At 43.2% G+C, this 15,451-nt stretch overlaps 1 protein-coding gene across 1 annotated transcript in view; it reads right to left on the bottom strand.

Moving 5' to 3' along the window:
- The window catches only part of CD247 (CD247 molecule), a 165,621-nt gene extending 151,431 nt beyond the window's left edge, over positions 1-14,190 (bottom strand). The window contains exon 1 of the mRNA XM_088444399.1: positions 14,108-14,190. Coding sequence (XP_088300525.1) covers positions 14,108-14,165 — 58 coding nt within the window. The 5' untranslated portion in view covers positions 14,166-14,190. The remainder of the gene's footprint in view (positions 1-14,107) is intronic.
- Positions 14,191-15,451: the final 1,261 nt, after the last annotated feature.

Consider the following 15,451-nt stretch of genomic DNA (forward strand, 5'->3'; position numbering starts at 1 on the left):
GGCTATGGAATTTTTGACCTTTGGCACATGTCGAGCTGTGAAAACAATATTTAACGATAGACAGCACAGAGTCAAATGTGCAATCAAGCGAGCAGCTGGCAGGGAGTCTGCCGTTTGTTGGTTGATAGCCTGGACCAACTCCAAGTTATCACTCCAATACACTATAGCCTTGTTTCGCAAGTGCTCCCCCCACAGTTCAAGGGCTACAATTATGGGGAAGAGTTCCAACAACAACATATTTTTAGTCAGACCCTCCAGGATCCATTGATCTGGCCACGGTGCAGCGCACCAGAGGCCATCTAAATAAGCGCCAAAACCTTTGGAGTCCACTGCGTCAGTGAACAGCTTGAGCTGCTGATTGGATAATGGCGTTGAAACCCAAAAACGCACCCCATTAAAATTTTCTAGGAAGGAGTTCCAGATGCACAAATCCCTTTTCAGCTCAGACGTCAATCGTATGAAATGGTGTGGCTTCATGAGGCCCACCGTCGCCGCCTCCAGTTTCCAACAAAATATGCGACCCATGGGGATGACCCTGCAGGCAAATTTCAGCAGGCCCAAAAGAGTCAGTGTCTGTCGTAAGGTAACCTTCTGGGTTGCACGAAAACAAGCGATCTGACTCCTCAACTTGTCAATCTTCTCCTTAGGCAGTCGGCAACAGCAATCAACAGTATCAATTTCGATACCCAAATACATCAACCTGGTAGTAGGCCCTTTAGTCTTTTCCCTTGCAACCGGCACACCAAAATGCTGAAACAAGGCTTTAACTGAAAACATTAGGTTTAAACATCTCTGGGAGCCACTCGGACCCACCATCAGAAAGTCATCCAAATAGTGGGCCACTCCCTCCTCCCCTGTCCCAGCCACGATGCACCAGTGAAGGAAAGAACTGAAGCGCTCAAAGAAGGCACAGGAGACAGAACACCCCATGGGCAAGCACTTATCTACATAATAGCCATCATCAAGCCTGAAACCAACATATTTAAAGGAATTGGGATGCAAAGGCATAATGCGAAAGGCAGATTCCATGTCAATTTTACCCAACAGTGCTCCCTGCCCATGATCCTTCACGAGCTGCAAGACCTCCTCAAAGGATTGATAAGCAACCCTACAAATGTCCTCAGGGATAGCCGCGTTGACCGAAGTCCAACCTGGGTATGATAAATGTTGGATTAGACGAAATTTACCAGCCTCCTTTTTGGGAACCACACCCACGGGAGACAGCACTAGATTATCAATTGGGGGCGTGTGAAACGGCCCACTGATGCGACCCAGGGAAACCTCTTTTCGGACAATTTCCGAAACCACCTCTGGCAACTCCAAAGCGGATTTTAAATTTTTGGAGTCACCAACACGAACTTCCCAAGTGATAGGCAGACGAAAGCCTTCACGGAAACCTGTGCGCAGAAATTCGGCATCTGCCCTATTAGGATACCACTCAAGCCACTTGGCCATAGCTTCCAAATTAATGGGGGAATCTGCTTTGCTTAGCTCCAGCTGGGCTTCCCGAGCAGGCTGAACACCAGGGATCTGACTACACTCTGTGGCAGTATGACCACCCCCACAATGCAAACAGATGTGGCGAAAAACACAATGCACTCCCAGCAGACACTGCCCGTGATTAAAGGCAAAGCATTTTCCTTTTACACGTTTTTTAGTGGAAGGACGATTCTGTCCAGGAAATCTCTGCCCATGTTGCCCATCTGTGACTTCTCTGATGGGCTGAGTGACCTCCAGCCACACCTCTATGTCTTTACAGCCAAAATCAATAATCTTCCGGCCAGCCTGCTTTCTCCTAAACTGTTCATCATAAACACGCCACATGTCGCCCCTGGATATATCAACCATTCCATGGACAAGTTGCATGTATTTTATGACATTTTGGACTTCCCCAGGACGCGTGTCAAGGTAACATGCTGAAAAGACTAACATGCCACTCAACCATCTTTCATATGATTTGTATGCGTCTTCACAGATACCCCCTTTGCGTTTTGCTGCATGCAAAGCCTGTTTTGCTTCATCGGTAATAGCGAACATGTCCACATAGTGACCAGCCCGTATCTTGTCCTTTATTATAGATCTCAAGCCGCGAAATATTTCCGTATTGGAAAATTGCACCACTGCCTCCCCAACACCAGAACTAGACCTCACACTCTTAGCTGCACTCCTCCTACGCTTAGAGGACCTCTCCCCCAACCCAGAGGAAACTTCACTATGTTCAAAACCTGCAAATGAACCATACTCACCGGAATCCTGGCGCTGCTCCCTGACCAAATCAACCGACTCTTGGACGACCTCCCGCTTAGCCAACGCCTCTGAAGTGGACACACCTGGGCAAACTGCCTCAGACAACTGCGCTGAAACATGCGTATCTGGAAGAAAAACAGTGTTAGAATCCACATGTGGGTGGGTAGAGCCGCTCGCTGAGGGACCCGGATTCTGCGCAGCCACCTGCAAATGCCCAGTAACAGTGGATAAAACACCCTGCCCATAAGGCAAGGAACAAGCCGAAGAGCCCAAGACCCTGGAGGGGCACAGACCACTAAATCCTGGGAAAGAAGAAGACCAAGGATGTGTAAAAGGAGAGGCCATTACTGAAGTAGGCGGAACAACCTGCGGATGCACAGAGGCACCAAGGTGAGAATATGCAGTCAAGTAATTTAAACAAAAAGGCCATTGAGATGCCAGGAGGGATGCCAGGGCTGCTGGCGCAGCAGCTAAAGACCCTGGCATAGCATATTGCGTACCATGCCCCATCAGCCCAGGTATGGAGGGCGAAAATGTCTCTGCAGGAGGCCCAGTGGGGCCCATAGCAGGAACCTGGGGCACTTTCTGCAGCTCAAGTATAGTTCCTAATTGAGGGGCTGGACTGCCTGTCAAAACAGAGCCTTGTGCAGTGGCATCATGGCGTAAGGCACCTAATAAGTCAGTCCCTTGCCCATCCACCAAAAATTGTGGAGTGGGTGTGGCCAAGCCAACAGTGACCTGGACTGCCGTCTCCCCCTTCAGGGGAACACCACCACCACCACCCGGCAACTGCAATTTTGCCACAGGTGCTGCAGGCATAATGGCAGACGGCATGACCTGTGTGGCAAGGCGTTGGGCACGCTTACGGCGCTTGGAACGCGGCATGCTGAGATAAGCACACAGATGAGCAGGAAAGGAAACCACAAGTGAAACAGAAGAAAAAAGTAGGAAAGCTAAAGTATGCCGAAAGTTTCCAGATACACACTGAGAAATTAGGGAAAGACCACAATACAGGACAGAAAGAAAACAAAATGCAGAAACAGCACAGGCCCAAATATAATCAGACAATAGCTGCAGTTAGTGTACTTCCTGCAACTCCAGAGTCCACATGAAGAAAGAGGCGCAAAGCTTCCCTGCTCCAGTTTAAAAAAAAAAAAAAACTCCACACAGGTATCCACCCACACCATTCTATTCAGACGTTGATTGGCTCCTTCAAACAGCCATCTAATCGGATTCCCTCACTCCAGTAACCCTTACACTGCCAGAATGTATTCCATGCTGCAATTAAAGGCACAACCTCTGGGTCACAGGCGCCAGCTCCGTGGCTCAGAGTATTTGCAGCATGCCCAAAAAAAAAAAAAAAAAAAAGTTTTCACCCTGGTGCTCAACTCTGCCGGAGATAAGACCCAGAGACTGATTTCCATCCACAGTGCTCTATAGTGCAGCCAATAGGACCAATCAGATTCTGCTCTCACCCCCACCCTTTTCCTGTGCGAGCAGTAGGATAGGATGTGCTCAGTGCTGTGAGACTGTTTCATGTGTGATTGCGCTGCACTGACAGCAGAGACGGAGAGAGAGTTTCATTTACTTTCTGACCTGGCCGACTCAGTAGTGTGAATGGTCCTCCACTACTCCTAGCTAGAATAAACAGTATTATAATATATACAGCAACAGTCATAAGTTTATGGGCTGAGACGGACATATTTTGGAGATACTATGATGTTGTAATTTTCTCTTGCCTTCAAACCAGACAAGATCTATTATTTGTACTTCATTTAGTGCACATAAATGCTATATGCTCTGTGTGCCCATCAGACTGTTTATGCAAAAAATTATAAATCTTATGCTCAAGAAAAATAAATAAATGCTAGATGCACAGAATGATTGTTACTCAATTATTACCTCATTTTTCAATTAATATGACAGACGGAGACTTTTTTCAATGTTTTTATAATTTTTTTTAAAGAATATCAATATTCAGAGGTGAAAAGAAAAGTCTGCACAATCCGCAAAGGCCTTGGGTGCTGCGTCTTACGCCTTACTGTGAAGTTATGCAAATGTTGTAGTCATCCTTGTAAAGAGATCCATACAGCCGACTTCTCAGATCCGCAATATCAGACAAACATCAGCCGCACCATTGTACCTCCGAGTAACCCAATGGTTGCTCAGAATGCCTGTCGCAAGTAAGACGCTGGGGCCAGTGTCACTGCATCCGAAGACGCAGTCACTAGCTGCAAAATGCCCCTGAAACGGTCACTACACGCTTGCGTTTCTGTCACTTTCCCATTACCTCTTCCAAACAGTCGCTGTCTGTCAATTACCCTCCATCCTAATCCTCGCTGCGACTGCTGTCGCAAGACCATCACAATGCATGCGCAGTAGACAAAACATCAGGCAGTTGCAACCCAGGGCCTCATTCAGAGATGTAGGCTGTTCCAATTTTTACGCCATTGAGTGATTATCGTGAACCGCATACAATGAAATGCGCATGCGCCAAACTCCCTCTGCAATCTCGCAGGCATACCTTCAAGGATTGCAGTGTAATTGACAGGAAGGCACCGTTTGGGGGAGGAAACGGGAGTGTACGGCAAAACGCAGATAGGTCGGTGCCGTTTTGGGGGCAGGTCACAGCAGGTGTCTGCAATCCCCTATGTCTCCAGCGTCTCAGTCCACATGCCCATGATACGTGACCATAGAGTTACTCACATGGACGATTATTGGAGTACCTGCGTATGGGCTGTGAATGTGTACACAGTTGTGGAGCTGTGTGTGATGGCTCCGGTGGGCGTCTCAGTGCTGTTAGGGGAGGGTGCTATTTTACAATCGCTTCTCCGCAGCTATGATTCCAACACTAATCTCTGTATCAGGCCCTAATCTAAACTGCATCCACCTCTGCATCAGGCTTTTAATTGCTGTTCTCTGACAGCTGCAGTTGTGCTTTATTCAAATATATCTGAATTACGGATGGACATCGGAAGCCGATAGTTAGCAAACATCAATGTTTCCAAATTGATGGAAGTTTTTCTTCCCATCTAATTGCGGATATTCGATGGTTGCCAGCCATCGGGTGCAGATTTCCGATGCCCATCCGATGGCTGGCTGCTTCTGTGCAGCTGTGGACATCTGAAAGTAGGGAGAAACATTGATGGTCGATGGTTGCTGCCCATCCATGTTTTTCTTTCAATTAAAGTGTTTTACCATTCGATGGCGACATTCTAATGTTTGCCGCCATTGAATGGTAATGATGCAGTGGTGTTCCAATGGTTAGATTGCTGTCATGCTGTTTGACGGGCAGGGCTGGATGTATGTGAGGTATAGGAGGGAGGTTGTGCTGCTGCTGCTGCTGCTGCTGCTGTATAGAAAGTTGAAACAACGTGCTAGTCCGATGCTGCTCCAGGCCCCACCCCTAGCCCTGCTACACTGTGGCCTGTGGGGGTATTGCGCAAGCGCAAATTAGGATAATTGCACAGATTAAAACATGGAAATGGATTTGCCGCAGAATGCTTTTGATGCAATGGTTAGCTACCATCACATTGCAACATTAGATGTCTTCCAATGTCCATCCCTACCAAAAAATGGTATATACAGCTCAGCTAATGTGCGCTTGCGCACATAAACTATCGATGGTTATGTCATTGAGTGGTTGTGATTGGATGACTAGTAGCCATCGCATGGCTGGATTTGATGGAGGAAGCCCAGCAATCATTCAGTGACACCTCAATTAGCAACCAAGTTGCTAGAAGCATGTTAAATGCTAATCGATCAAAACACAGATTATTTTAGTCCACACAAATAAATATTCACAGATTGTCCTTCCCAGAGTAGGAAACATGATTTTGAAAAGAAAAAGCAAGTTTTCAGTAACCTGTAATCCTGCTATTTTATCATAGCCGCAGAAGTTTTGCTACATTAGCATGAATGGGTGTGTCTTGGACAAATTTGGCAAATCAGATGTGGGCCACTTGTGTCATCAAAAATCATCTCATAATTTACGCCATGGTGTAAGTACGGGCAAGTACAAGTTCCAAACAAGGTATCTTTTTTGGTCGCTGTCTTGGGCACAACATGCCCTTAATGTATTTCAGCTATGTCTACACGTATCCCCCAACCCCTGCCTCAGAACTCTTGTCATAGGGAGCTGCAAAAAATATATAAATATGCACTAAAAGAAAGAGTAAGTTGCATTAATGGCCACCTTTGATTGAGGTCCATGGTTTGTAGGGTGTTTCTGTCCATAGGACATTTTGTGTGTATATAAAGTTCTGCTCATCTTTTCAACTGAAAGGTAAGAGTCTAATGTTTAATGATACAGAGAATACGTACTCGGCCCGATTCAGAGATGTCAGCAAACCTGATGGTTTACATATACCTCCAATGGTTCCTGATCGGCACATGTGCAGGACTACCTCCTCCATTATTGAACTGTTTACCCTTTGGTTATACTTGGTGGATTGAACAGGTAGTTTAGAGGCTGCTTTTGGTTTACCAATTCGCACCTAAATAGTGTCCACATTCTTTCTTTCATTGGATAAGTCAAGTTAACTCTTTTGCCTCAATAAATGTATTTATTTTTTTGACAGTGTGAGCTGACATTGAAATGTGTCTCAAATGCTGGAACGCGTGTAATTTAAAGTTCACAAAGTGCATTCTACACAATAGCACATCATAAACACATTCTAAACATTCAGATATATCAAATTAGTATCCAGTATGATTTGTGTGGCCTGTAAATCCTCAGACAGCCAATGTCCTTCAACTGTATGCCGCCCAGACAGCCTGCGTCTGCTAAGATATGGTTGTTAGGTCTAACCTCCGAGCAGTTGAATCTATGCAGTACTGCCTTCTGCTCGTATGACCAAACTGAAGACTGACCCAATTTTTAGCCAAAGTCATATAGATATTAGGCCTGAATCCTAGGTGGCTGCAGACGAGGCCGCAAATGCTACTACAAAGCCCTTCGCTGGTCTGTGATCATGCAAGGGCCGAGATGCCCACTTTGATATTCTGTAGATGCTGTAATACCGCCTGGTGTGTCTTCAGAAGCCACCATCGTTCACAACATTGAAACTTGCACAAGTCCTATGGCAGGTGCAGATTTTTCATCTGAGTTTGGCCTCCAGTGTAAATGATTGAGCATCTGAGTTCGCAAACACTTCAGTGACAGGCCCGTGACACACACATAACACGCCAATAAGAGGGACCAGGAACACCCAGCACTTTTCTAACACATTCCTGATACTGCGCGTCTCAATCACACGCCGCCTATCTGTACACATTGTGTAAAGTTTTTAGGGATTTTCGCGCACATGCAGTAGCATAAAAATCTCTCCACTTAGTTACCATTTGCATCGCCTGCGGCTCTGTATTGCGCCCAATGTGTATGGGCACAGAATTACCATTATCTCTGCCACCCACATTCTTCTAATGGAGAATCCTGGAATCCATTCGCCAGATCTTTTTACCAAAACTTTTGAGGCCACTTGTGATCTTTTCTATATCTTAAGGTGGGTATCCACCAGACAATATGCTCCATGAGCGATATCGCCTAGTGTTTCCCCGACATTGATGTGCTCAGTGTCGTTAACGACATTGAGCACCCACACTGAACGATATAATTCACAATATCGTACAGTGACGTCACCCTCCCTCATCCCCGAATTTGTAGAACCGGATGAAATGGTCAGGTTGCCCTGCAGATATGCAGATACGGGCGATTAAAGATGTTGTCAACGACCAGCGGGAGCGCGCATCGCTGGACGTTGACGGCATATCCACTGGACGATATTGTGGACGATGAACGGTAACGATATTGTTATCGTTCAAATCGTCCAAATTATCATCTAGTGGACGCGGTTTTAAACTCTAGTTACATTGGGCAGCAGATAATGTTTCAGTCTGCTGCAACTGTTAAATGAAATGTGAATTATGTATATGGCGGGAAGTGACGGCTTCAGGCGTTTAGTTTGTCTTTACATAGGACAGTACAGGTTGGGTATGGGAGACCGGCAGTCGGAATGCCGACTGTCAAAAGACCGACAGCAGCATTCTGATGCTAATAATCCAGACAGGGCTCAGTAAGTATACTAACCCTCCACCCTTCACCCCCTAACCCTCCCTTCTTGCATCCTAACCCTAACCTTTCCCATTAGTGCCTAACCCTAACCTCCCCACCCCCACCCCGGTGGTGCTTAAACCTAACCCCCCCAGCCTGCAGCCTATCCCTAACCTCCCCCCTCCCACAGCCTAACCCCAACACCCCCATGGTGCCTAAATCTGACACCCCCCCACACGCGGCTGCAAGCTAACCCGGTGTGCTATACTTACATTCGGGATGCAGTTTCCAGCGTCGGCATCTCAACTGATGTCGGGATTCCAGGCGCTGGTGTTCTGGCAGCGGGTTCTGGATTCCGGTACCGGAGTTTTGACCGCCGGCATCCCGTGCGGCGGTAAACTAACTACATCAAGGACAGGACAGCTGTCTATTTTGTAATATCTCTATAATAGCTAAATGTATGATATCACATTATTACCAGAATGATATACTATATATAGTGTACACATATATGCTGTGCAGTTATTACAGAAGATATTATGCTATTTGCTATATATATATATATATATGTATGTATATATATATATATATATGCTGTGTATATATATAGAGAGAGAAAAAAAGCAAATCCTGCACACTCAAACTTATTGAATATTTATGGGTGCTTAGTTATAAGAATTGATAGCAGCAAATGTCCAGAACACCAGACAACCAGCACGCCAGTTTAAATGAAAAAAGTTATTATTTTATCCGGGTATAAAAGGCATCAGAAAATTCAGCAGCTAGCATATATATGTATATATATATATATATGTATATATATATATATATATGTATATATAAATATATATATATATGCTACCATTGTTTCATAAAAAAATAATAGAAATATTTGTGTATGTCATACACTGATTTTGATTTTTTTTTGTTATAATGCAGTTTTATTTTTCTTGAATGATATTTGCCTTTACCCCCCCCAATGTTTTTTCTTCACATTCTTTTTTCTTTTTTTTATTCTTTCTGTAACCCTTCCTTTTTATTTGCAAAAAAAATAAAAAATTCAATAAAAATGATTGTTCAAAAAAAAATAAAAAAAAATGGAATATTAAGACCGTTTTGACACGTCAAATGTGTTTATCATATATTCATTCTAAATAACGGGTAACTCTCTCTATGTAAGATATATATATATAGATATATATATATATATAAATATATATATATATATATATACACACACATCTATTTTATAGCATCAACTACATAAATGGAGTTTATGTTTCATTATGTTGTTTTTTTATTCCATAAAGTCTCACCATGATCCCCATTACTTAGGCTGATATATTACATAGTTCAAGATATGGTCAGCATAGTTTTAGACGCGGTCTCTGAATGCTTTATTCAATGGGATGTACAAAGACAATATAATAGTAAAATTTGGCATGTCGGTTCTTTTATTTCAGACTCGCCTGTAAGCGCACAAGCGACTGACTTACGTTACCAGGTACAAGCACAATTGCTGGATAAGTACAGCACAATACATTATTACAAACGGTGATTAATTATTTGTTATCCACTACAAACAAGTAATCCTAAATTCTCATTGATATATATTATGTTATATATGTCATTAAAAGTAAACATCATATTATCTAAACACTTTCAGCAATTTATACAGAATTGTTCTGCACTGTTTAATAATAAAATTAAATTGTGAATTATTATTTTCATAGTGCAGCTACAATGAGATGATGTGGTATATATGACAGCATTGTGCCCGCAAGTAAGAAGTCCATGTCCCAAAATTAATTAAACCACGGCTGCCCTATCACTATTTTAATTAAACATTTATTAAGAATGTTCTGGGTCCCCTAGACCACTTTAGTGGTGCTATGCCCTCCCACCCCCACCCCAACGCACCCTATTTCACAAAGTCTGTGGCCATAAACTCCAGCATGTCCCGTTAGCGTTAAACAAACAAGTGTATGCTAAGTATAATTAAAATTATTTTGGCCTGATTTTGCTGGCTGTTATATGCCCCCCAATTGAGCTGTCTCCTGTCTAAGTGTCCTTCGCCTAAATTCTATAGCCGCAGTAATGCGTAATGGTCACATATATAACCCATATTCTATGCTGTTATATGTCATTATGATTGCATGGCAAAGTTTTGCAAATACCTTTCAGCATTAATGTCTCCCCTCCTCTAGCGCCACAGACTCCTTACCTTTCTATATATCCTAGATGTTACTGTGATAAAACGTAGGGACAGTTTGAAACAAAAGTATAAGACAGTAAAATGTTGCAGGAGATATAGGGCCTCATTTATCAATGAGTGATAACACTTACTGCGTATGATAAATGGTGCTCCACCCAATCATTTCCCAAATGTCATTTTTCAAACAGATGACAGTTGGGAGCTGACTGGCTGGAGCACCATTTATCATACGCAGCTAGTTTTATCAATCGTTGTGAGTGATAAAACTCGTTGATAAATGAGGCTCTTTGTCACAACAAATAATAGATAAAAATTTTTATCAGCATTCTTTGTGATGAAGATAGTGACTAAAGCTGGATACACACTATACGATGGTGCACCTAGCCGACGGAAAGACGCAATGTAATGATACATCACACCGTCCATACACACTGCACAATATGGTGAACGACAACGCGATGTGCCTTTCCATGCTGCATTTATCCCTTTTACACTTGACCCTACAGAAGTGGAGACAGGTAGAAATAAGACACTGTAGTCCATTGGACGGTATGTGTGATGCAAAACTATAGGCTCAGGCTAGGACTAATAAAGAGAAGATCTGCGACAATTAATTGCAGCTTTATCACATACTTCTATATCAAATACAACCCATAGGGCCAAGGGCGTATTAAGAGAGGAAGGGGGCCCATGTGCAGTCTCCATCCAGGCCCCCTCCTCTCTAGCTGGCGGCGCATGGATTACACTCTGGCGCTGTGTCAGAGCCTATTGCTCATGCACAGGTCACTGAGAAAATGGCGCAGTGTCCATTTTCCCTGAGATTTTTCTACTGCGCATGCCAGGTAAAATGGCTGCCATGTAATTTTCCCGGTGATTTGTGCGGTGCTGCCGACTCAGGACTCCGTAGAGGTAAGTATTAAAGAGAATGGGAGCAGTATGTGCAGTGAGGGTCCCCTTGGACCGTGTGTACACAACACACCCTGCAACCATTATAGATACGCCACTGCATAGGGCCTGATTCTGAGGTGGGAGCAATGTAAAGAAAAGCAAGTAACTTTGTACTTGGAACAAACCATGTAGCAAAGTAAAAGGGTGGAAATATCTATATTTTTTGCATGAAGGGTTTATACTGGCTGTTTTTGCATGTAGCCCACATATACTGGACAGCTTTATTTTAACACTGCAATTTAGATATGAGTTTGGACACGCCCCTCCCAAATATAATCTCTCTGCACATTTTTAATCTGTCCCACCTGCAGTGCAGCATGGTTTTACCAAAGGGCAAGTTACTAGCTTGTGCTGGGTACACTCTGGCAGATACATTGACCATTCAATTGATTGGCCAATATATCTTGCGTGCGTTTTCCAGCGTGTACCAGCTATATATCTGTGAACGATGTTATTCACAGACATATCACAGCGACTGTGCCCAATATATCTGCAGAAATATTGGGGGTTCGTGCTGTGTGTACGCGACATGCCCCCCCCCCCCTTCCTGGCCCGCAGGCCCCGGCGGCCAGATGACAGCTGATGGTTGCTCAGTGTGTATGAACAACCATCATCTGCAGATATATCTGTAAGGTGTGTACCCAGCTTTACTCCCATCTCATTACCAGGCCCATAGTCTTATCATTTGCAAATGGAATACATTATGGGATAAATGTAACAGGTTATGACCTTCAGCCGCTGCGGAGATTAATGCGAGTCTCCTCGTATTTTTAAAGTGACAATCATTTTAAAGACTTAGAGTGCATACACACGTTCAGTTCAGACAATGATAAATATATCATTGTCTGATCGTCCTGCATGTGCTTGATGATCGATATCGAACATCCAGCACAACACCAACCCCCAAACGACTATAACGACCCATGATCAACAATCGCGGGTCCCTATAGTAACCTGGTTAACATGGTCGATATCGACCAAGTTGACCAGCATGCACGGGCGATGGCCTATATCGTTATCGACCATTTGTGTCTGCGCATCGATGGTCATTTGGTCATTGGAAGGGGCCAAAAACTGGACGATTTGTACGACAACGATACAAACGATATCGTTATCGTTCAAACCGTCAAGTTTAATCGTACCGTGTGTACGGTCCTTAAACCAAGCTGGTGTAGCCTTTAAAATGATTGTCACTTTAAAAATATGGGGAGACTCACGTAAATCCCTGCAGCATCGAAAGAGCGCAACCTATTACATTTAGCCCTACACGTCTGTCAAGAGATCAATATAGCTTTTATCTGCTATAGTTTACCAACAGCCCAATAAAAGCCACCACAATGAGAGACCATCTAAATTCAGATTAAATCCTGAATATTTTTCCTATAATATACATGAATCTTTGGGCATTAATGTAAGATCAATAGATCCAATCTTATGTACAATCGCGAGGGTTGGTATGGATAGTTAAAATTACTAAATCAAACAGGACAATCAGTGCAATTATCTGCTTTGGATACTTTTGCTTTAACTAAGTAAAAATTCAATATCACAAGACCAACATTTATATACCCAAGACATTATACCTTATGGTTGTATGACGTGATGTAAAGATTCCTGTGCCTCCACCACACAAAAATAGGTCGTGTTTTTTTGACTGAGCCCCACGGCATGGACCATTTGTCACTACGGAGTTTCTGGCGCTACCTCACAAACAAAATAACTTTCTATAACTACCACAAGTGCCTTTATATCAGAAAATGAATGAATTAGGGCTAAAATACATCTGGTAAGGCCTTCAGGGGCATCTCAGAATTTTTTTTATTTGTTCATTTTGTGTGGTGACCAATCCTCCCTGGTACATGGGATTAATCTAAATGTCGATGCAAACTCAGATTCAATATCCATCAACAAATATACATTATAGAATTGTTTAGATAGAATTATAAATGCAGTTGTATATTTCCTTCTTAATAACTAGGCAGGGCTCCAGCATTGTAAGCCATAGGCCCGCATCACTTCAACACTTCGTGTATCGCAGACAATGGATCCTCATGGCAACTTTATCCAAACCACAGCAAGAAAAAGTAGTTGTTGTTTGTGTTTTTTTCCGCTTTTTAATCTGCATTAAAACTAAAGTAAGTTAGTTTACAATGGAGCAGAAGGATTTTTAGTTAACTATCATATCCACGACCTTGCATGCAATTCAGGGTACTTGTAGGTAAATACAAAAAGTTTCAAACTAATGAGATATTAAAGTGATGAAGTAACAAAGACCATAGGGCCTATGGTCTTTGTTTCTATACATCCATACAGACAGCGGCTGCTCCGCTCGTTGTAAACTTCTAGAAAAGGTAAGTGTTCTATCGTCAGTTCCTCAGACATCAAAGACCCAAATATCACTCACTTTAGGTACTTTTATATTTTTTTACGTCTTCTGTTACGTAAACTATTAGCAAGATGTAAAATGAGGTCAATGTACACAGAGAAGTCAAGCAGAAAAGCTATTTTCTTCCATCAAAACGGAATCCCCAGCAAATTCTATCTGTACACTTGTAAAAGTTGTATCTTTGGAAGAGTAATTGAAGAACAATGAAGCAGAATATCAGATCTGTGATAGATTTAATGAAGAACCATTGGGACTCTACCTGTCAGGGAGACGTGGGCCTGGAGGAATGCGGACACTGCGATCCAATTGGACTTCATGTTTGGTCAGAGAGGAACAGGGTCCTTCTTGGTTGTAACAGCCGTCACCTGCTCTGCTTAGAGTTTATTGCTCTCCCACCCACACCGCTCTGCTGCTATGCTACACAGGAAGTGGAACATCTAAAACATGGTTTGTACTAAAGGCTGCTGAGACACACACAAAACCCTGAGACCACATTCCCCGGCACTGCCTGTCTTCTCATCTGCTGCCTTAACTACTGCCTGGGGAAGTTAATATTAAACATTCATACATGCAGATCTTGCTCATGTGTATTATACCTGCTACATACATGGCTCAGCGGGCAACCATAGACAGTGGGAATTCTCTCCTTTGGATGTCGGGTTTCTAGGGTTTACAGAGTACAAAGGACACTGTGCTATAGGGTTCCTAAGGGGCCTTTGGTAATCCAGCAAACCATCTTTTCATTCAGGCTATCCTGGGATGGACACAGAGGTATGGGGTCATGGGGGGAGATGTTGTTTCAAACCTACTGAAGAATGGAGAAGTTGCCTATCGCAACCAATCAGTTTCTACCTGTCATTTTAAAGAATAATTAAAAAATGAGAGATAGGAGTTGATTGGTTGTTATGGGCAATTTCAGTTGACTATTTCTCCACTGTTTAGAAAGTTTGATATATTTCCCCCATGGAGAGAAGGGACACATGTCTTCCCCATCTGTATCATGCCCATCTGTCTGCCCCTCCCCTTGAGAATGTAAGCTCTTGCGAGCAGGGCCCTCTACCCTCTTGTGCTTCTCCTTACTTTATGTTCACCTACTTCTTACTCACCACTAGGACACCTAACACTTGGTGCCTATGCTTTGTTGCTTAATTGGGTGTTATGGCCACCTATGTATCAATGTATATTATCCATGTCCTTGTCCTTCACTGTATTTTATTTTACTGTAAGTCACTTTTTGGTTATGTATCTTGTAAGGCGCTGCGGAACACTTGTAGCGCCATATAAATAAATGATAATAATAATAATAACATGTTCTCATGCTGCATAGTTGTGGTTGAATTAGCTTCTTTGGCAAAATGTGTTGTAAGCCAACAAGACTTGAGGCGATGGCCCAATAGGTGATATAGATGAGGGAATGTACCCCTCTTCTGAGATACAATGATATTATAGGAGTTCCTTAGCTTTATGCGGGTCATAGAAAAGGAACAGGGTAAAAGAAGAGGCATAGTTAAACACAGAGTAAAAGAAGGAGGAATAGAGTTGCGCAGAGTAAAAGAAGGAGGCATAGGGATGTGCAGAGTATTAAAAGAAGGCATAGGGAAGC

This window comes from Taudactylus pleione, unplaced genomic scaffold (genome assembly GCF_031769625.1).
Source record: "Taudactylus pleione unplaced genomic scaffold, aTauple2 ptg000361l, whole genome shotgun sequence".
NCBI classification, from domain to species: domain Eukaryota; kingdom Metazoa; phylum Chordata; class Amphibia; order Anura; family Myobatrachidae; genus Taudactylus; species Taudactylus pleione.